Source organism: Vollenhovia emeryi, unplaced genomic scaffold, assembly GCF_000949405.1.
Source record: "Vollenhovia emeryi isolate VEMERY1.0 unplaced genomic scaffold, V.emery_V1.0 DF939136.1, whole genome shotgun sequence".
In the NCBI taxonomy this organism is placed as follows: Eukaryota; Metazoa; Arthropoda; class Insecta; order Hymenoptera; family Formicidae; genus Vollenhovia; species Vollenhovia emeryi.
Genome location: NW_011967230.1, coordinates 719,984 through 725,936, shown reverse-complemented (window position 1 = coordinate 725,936; position 5,953 = coordinate 719,984). Strand labels below are relative to the sequence as shown.

Sequence of the window (5,953 nt, the reverse complement as noted above, 5' to 3'; positions counted from 1 at the left end):
GGCGGCGCGCGGAAGCAGCAGCTGGGCCGCGGCGAGCGAGCAGTAGCTCTCTCGCCTCCTGGAGCGGCACTTCGTCACTTTCGCACTCGTGCGAAAAACCCCCCCGAACGTACGAGAGCGCGGTGGAGGAGTCGCGTCGCCATCTTTAGGCACGGTCGTACCCATCGGCCGCCGTCTGCTCTTGGTCGACGTGATCGCCGTCGCCGTCGTGCGCCGACGACACCGACGATCGTCGTACGTGCACGCTAGCTTGGAGCAGCGCCGAGCGCGCGCGGCCTCCGCGGACGCGACGCGACGCGACGCGACGCGGACGCGACGCCGGGAAGCGCGAAGCGGATCTTCGCACCGATATCGACTGTGCCGCCCCGCCGCTGCCGCCGCCGTCGCCGCCGTCGCCGCCGCGCTCGATTTACATTACGTGCCGGGGCGCGAGAAGGAGACGAGTCGGCCGCCTCGCACGACCGTCCTCCCCGTTCACCGTCGCGAGGAAGGGCGCACAACCGCGGCGGACGTGAGTAGACGAGCGGAGGAGACCCGGGGCCGGAGCCGAGCGAGGTCCGGTCGGCCAGGACGTCGCCGCACGCCGCGTACACGTAAGTCGTCGAGTGCGAGCTCCGTCAGTGAAACTCGGTGCCGTGTGTGGACTGCTCGCTCGCGTCGACCACGGGACACGGAGACAGCAGGAGGGCGAGTCGCTTGATCGCGGCGCCCGAAACCTAGACGGACCCTCTCTCTCTCAAGAGAGAGAGAGCGCGCCCCGAGGGCCCCGACGGGGACCGTGCAGACTCTCGCGCGCGCGACCAAGGGAGAGGGAGGAGAGAGAAACGGCATCCCGCCCCGCCGCCGTCGCCCAACAACGACGACGGACTGGTACAATTGACAGAGAAGATGGCGCGTACCGTGGACGAGGATCGCTGCTGACCCATTTTTTTCCGACGCGCCGAACCTACGGGAGCCGGGAGTCCCTCGCCGAGGGACGACGACGGAGGAGGAGGAGGAGTCTCTCCCTCGCCCCCTCCCCCCCTCTCGCCGGCTCTCACTCGCTCTCGTTTGATGCGGGCGGGCGCCGTTCGCGGAGCGTGGTGACGTTCGCCGGGAGGAATATACTCCGCGACAGCGGGGCAGGAAGCCGTAGAGGGGAGCGAGAGAGAGAGAGTGAGCGAGGGACAGCGCGAGAGGACGAGCGGAGTCCGGAGGGTGCCGCTCTCGCGTCGCGCTCGCGCCCGCGCTCGCGCTCGCGCGCGACTCCGTACCCCCCTGCATGTGTGTGTTGTGTGTGGCCTGTTTTTCTACCGTGTGATTAATACTCGCGCGAGTGTACGTGTCTCTCTTCCCCGGGGTGTCGCGCGATCTCGGCCCACCTTTCCGAGGACCGGGGCGCCCTCCCCCAGCCCCGCCGCGCGCGAGGACGTGTCGTCGCGTTCGTCCCTTCGCACCTTCGGGATAACGTGGGCGATAACGAGGAGACGGGGGAGAATCTCGGCGTCGCCGCCGTCGTGATTGTCGGTGTACTTGGCGTTTCGCTGCGCGCGAGACGCCGCGGAAAGACAGAAAGAGAGAGAGAGAGAAAGAGGGGGGGAGAGGGAGAGACGTCTGGGCAGCGCGTGTTTAGAAGGTGGCAAAAATTCTGAAGAGACCGGAGCTCGGCGGAGCCCTGGCAGGCTCATCGGCGGCTGCGGACGCGGACGTACGCCGACGAAGACGTAGCAGTCCTCTGGATTACCTCAAGTCCCGTGGAGCTGCCCTGGCAGACTCGGGCACCAGCTCGGCAGCTAAGATGGGCAACAATGCCGCGACCGCCAACAAGAAGGTCGACGCTGCCGAGAGCGTCAAGGAGTTCCTCGACAAGGCGAAGAAGGAGTTCGAGGACAAGTGGAAGAAGAACCCGACCAACACCGCCGGGCTGGACGACTTCGAGCGCATCAAGACCCTCGGCACCGGCTCGTTCGGCCGCGTCATGATCGTCCAGCACAAGCCCACCAAGGAGTACTACGCCATGAAGATACTCGACAAGCAGAAGGTCGTCAAGCTGAAGCAGGTCGAGCACACGCTCAACGAGAAGAGGATACTGCAGGCCATCAGCTTCCCGTTCCTCGTGTCGTTGCGCTTTCACTTCAAGGACAACTCTTACCTGTACATGGTGCTGGAGTACGTGCCCGGCGGCGAGATGTTCAGCCACCTGCGCAAGGTCGGCCGCTTCTCGGAGCCGCACTCGCGCTTCTACGCCGCCCAGATCGTCCTCGCGTTCGAGTACCTGCACTACCTCGACCTCATCTACCGGGACCTCAAGCCGGAGAACCTGCTCATCGACTCGCAGGGCTACCTCAAGGTCACCGACTTTGGCTTCGCCAAGAGGGTGCAGGGACGGACGTGGACCCTGTGCGGCACGCCCGAGTACCTCGCGCCCGAGATCATCCTCAGCAAGGGCTACAACAAGGCGGTCGACTGGTGGGCGCTCGGCGTGCTCGTCTACGAGATGGCCGCCGGCTATCCGCCCTTCTTCGCCGACCAGCCGATCCAGATCTACGAGAAGATCGTCAGCGGCAAGCCCCGCTTCCCCTCGCACTTCGGTTCCGACCTCAAGGATCTGCTGCGCAATCTCCTGCAGGTCGACCTCACTAAGAGGTACGGCAACCTCAAGGCGGGCGTCAACGACATCAAGGGCCACAAGTGGTTCGCCAGCACCGACTGGATAGCCGTCTTCCAGAAGCGAATAGAGGCGCCGTTCATACCGCGCTGCAAGGGACCAGGCGACACCAGCAATTTCGACGATTACGAGGAGGAGACCCTGAGGATCTCGCTGACGGAGAAGTGCGCCAAGGAGTTCGCCGAGTTTTGAACGCTGCGCCGGCTCGGCAGATTGCTCGCAACCAAGAGGTGGACGCCGCGCGTCGCGACGTCGCGCAAGCTCGCGTCGAGCCAACGCGGTACGGCGCTCCTTCGTCATCGCCGTCGTCACGTTGGTGATTCGCTTTTTTTGCGAAACAGAGCGAGAGAGAGAGTAAAAGAGCGGACGAGAGAAAGAGTGAAAGAGAGAAGGGTGCATCTGTGTGTGTCAGCGCGTATCCGCGTGTAACGACAGCTCTCGAAAGCTAGGCGCGAGTCGGAGTAGAGTCTTTTCTTTTTTGCCTCGAGATTTCTCGCGGGCGATACCGAAGGGAAGGGTGTATCACTCCAGATAGGGAGGGGGGAGAGAAGTACGCGTAGGAGCACGTGGAGCAATTCGCTCGCTTCTCGTTTCGTTGCGCCGCTCGAGAAAGAGAGAGAGAGAGAGAGCAGGAAGGAGAGAAACGCGAAGCACACCGGTTGGATAACACCGGGACGTTTACACGCTGGCGGTCGAGCGTCCGAGAATTATATACACGCATAACTTTTCGTTGTCACGTATGTAGTAGACGTCGCACACGCGCCAGCATCCACTTTTTACATGAAGAAATCTCATTTTTTTTAGTCGGATAATCGATCCATTAACGTAATAAGGACTACACTATTTAGATATACGCATATGTTCGCCACTCACATTCCCCTCCCCCTCTCTCTACCCCCCCCCCCCATCGCGCCCCCCGCCGCCCACTGAAGATAGCTTTATGATCCGGTTTACGGAGGAGGCCGTGTGTAAAGTTTGTTCCCAATGATTAACTGTTATCAGCGTCGGAAATGTCACCGTACCGAAGTTACCTTGTACATATAGTCTCTCGTTGTCTTTGCGAACAACGTTTCCTATCTCCTCCGTTGCCCCGCCCGTTCCCCCCCGTCCTCCTCGCCCCGCGGCGTCTTCTCCGACTCTTCGGTAAGCATCCCCCATGCTCGCTCTCACCAGCCCCCCCCCCCTCGGTTTTCTCTCGCGTTACACACACGACACTCGAATCGAGGAGGTACCGCACTGCGAAGAGGGTCGTATCGTGCATCGTTCGTTATCTACTTGTCTCTATCTTCTTTATTCGTTGTGAGAGATTGTGTATGAGAGAGAGAGAGAGAGAGAGAGAAAGTACGATGCGCGTACTCGTGAGTATGATCCATATTTGTACAACTAGTCTTCACGTACATACACGTACACGTCCGTAACACGCATACACAAGCGCATACACACGTACACGAGACAGACACGTACATATTAATACGATAATCTGAAATAATGTTTATATATGAGACACAGTTTTCTATCAATCGCGCCGATTACGGGCCAATTGGGGGGGAGACACGTGGCTCCTTTACGCGCGGTGAGACTCGCGCGAGACTGATATCACCGTGCACGTTCGCGTCATCGTCGAGAACCCGCTGGCGTCCGCACGTTGCGCGGCGAGCGGTTTTAATCCTCCGCGTATCTCTTGTTATCTGCATTGTAACACCGGAAGATCCGAGCGTCTAATTTCCCAACGTAGACCGAGCGCGAGACGGTACCGTGTGCAGAGATAACCCGCGCCATCTCGAGTCGTGTACAAACCAAGGGCACGGTATCTACTACTGTATATTGCCGTTATACCGCGGGCATAAGGATATCTTTATTACAACACCAATATTAGGAGGAACGAGGGCTATTAAAGCCCCGCGAATACGCGAGTTTAAGCTGCTGACGGTCGCCTCGTAAAACCGAGCTTCAACGCAAGTTGTGGACGCCGGTTCTACATTGGTCTTACCGTAGTGTCGCCAAGGGTCGTAGGCTGATCCTGATTCAATCCTGATTAGTCCAACTTATCATTTGCGATGCTACGACGCGATGTAGAGCCGGCCTTAATGTAGATGTGTCTGGGAATGCTCCGGGGCTCGTTGCAGCGCGTGAAAACGAAAGGGAAGGCAGGACCCTGAGACTTTAACGATCTCGACGGCGAGAACGCGGTAGATCGCGGGACTATCGGGTATTCTAGGTCATGGCAAGGTGTGCACGGAGTGAATTTTCTTTTCAAGTTCACCCGCAAAATCACGTGGGGCAACGTCTCGGGGAATTTTATTAGCAAAACGTATGGTGTAATTTGAAAAACTCGTAGAAACATCCTCCGACCACGTTGATTTTCGGACAAATTTTACGAGAAAATTCTCTCCGTGCGCTAAACCGGGAGCGAAATTGACGAGCGTCGCGATAACGAGGCGCATCGACGCAAAGGATCGCTCAATCGGAAGCCAATGGCGGACACGCCGGGGCGATCGGAGACTCGCGTTAGCCGCGCGCGAGCAATCGGCGTGTCTCGCTCTCTCTCTTCCGGGACGACCGAGGCCTCTCGGGGACTCGCGCGTTTGACGTCAACGTCCGTCGGCAGAACGAAGTTTCGTTAATGAGTAAAACGGCCGTTCGGAATTGGATTGGGCACACGCCAGAAGCGCGACGCGGCTGGCCGGGTATCGATTCGGCGGCGATGGGCTCTAACACGCGCGCGGACAATGCGGAGGAAATGCGGCACGTAAGTTGACGTTACGAAACTTTTTATATCCTTTTAGCATTCGCGATGAGTCGGGTGTGAACTTGGCGCGCCTATGCCGACGCGGGTTTTGAAAGCCGCCCCCGCCCCCCCGCCCCCCTTTCCTCCTCCTCCCCCGTTTCGGCCGAGCGAACGCGCCGCCGAATTCTGGCGCGATCGGCACGGCGTGTCGAACCTACGTTACACTGAAATGAAAGTATGAATTTAACAAGAATAACAATCGCTCTCTGAAAGCCAATCGGTGCATCATCACTGAGGACGGTTACGAGTGTAGCACTGAACAATTCAAGTCAGTGAATCAAGTCACTGCTTTTCCAGTGATAATCCACCGGTTGACTTTTAGAGACTATATAATAATGTACACGGAGAGAATTTTCTCTCAAGATTTACCCTGAAAATCACGCAATCGCGGGACAACGTGGCATTTTGTGGGACCCAATGAGAGTTTTCTGAAATTTTGCCATACATTTTGCCGGTAAAGACGTACGGTAAAGTGTAAAAAAAAAAACTCGTAAGACTCCTCGAAACGCCGCGCTGTT

At 58.5% G+C, this 5,953-nt stretch overlaps 1 protein-coding gene across 1 annotated transcript; it reads left to right on the top strand.

Annotated features, from left to right (window-relative positions):
- Positions 1-1,697: 1,697 nt before the first annotated feature.
- Positions 1,698-3,519, top strand: LOC105567557 (cAMP-dependent protein kinase catalytic subunit). Its single transcript, XM_012022495.1, has one exon. It carries the CDS (start codon positions 1,778-1,780, stop codon positions 2,837-2,839), a length of 1,062 nt encoding a protein of 353 aa, XP_011877885.1. The 5' UTR covers positions 1,698-1,777; the 3' UTR covers positions 2,840-3,519.
- The last annotated feature ends 2,434 nt before the right edge of the window (positions 3,520-5,953 follow it).

What these genes read in the sequence shown, in the direction of transcription:
- LOC105567557 (XM_012022495.1), top strand. Translation starts at nt 1,778, where the DNA reads ATGGGCAACAATGCCGCGACCGCCAACAAGAAGGTCGACGCTGCCGAG.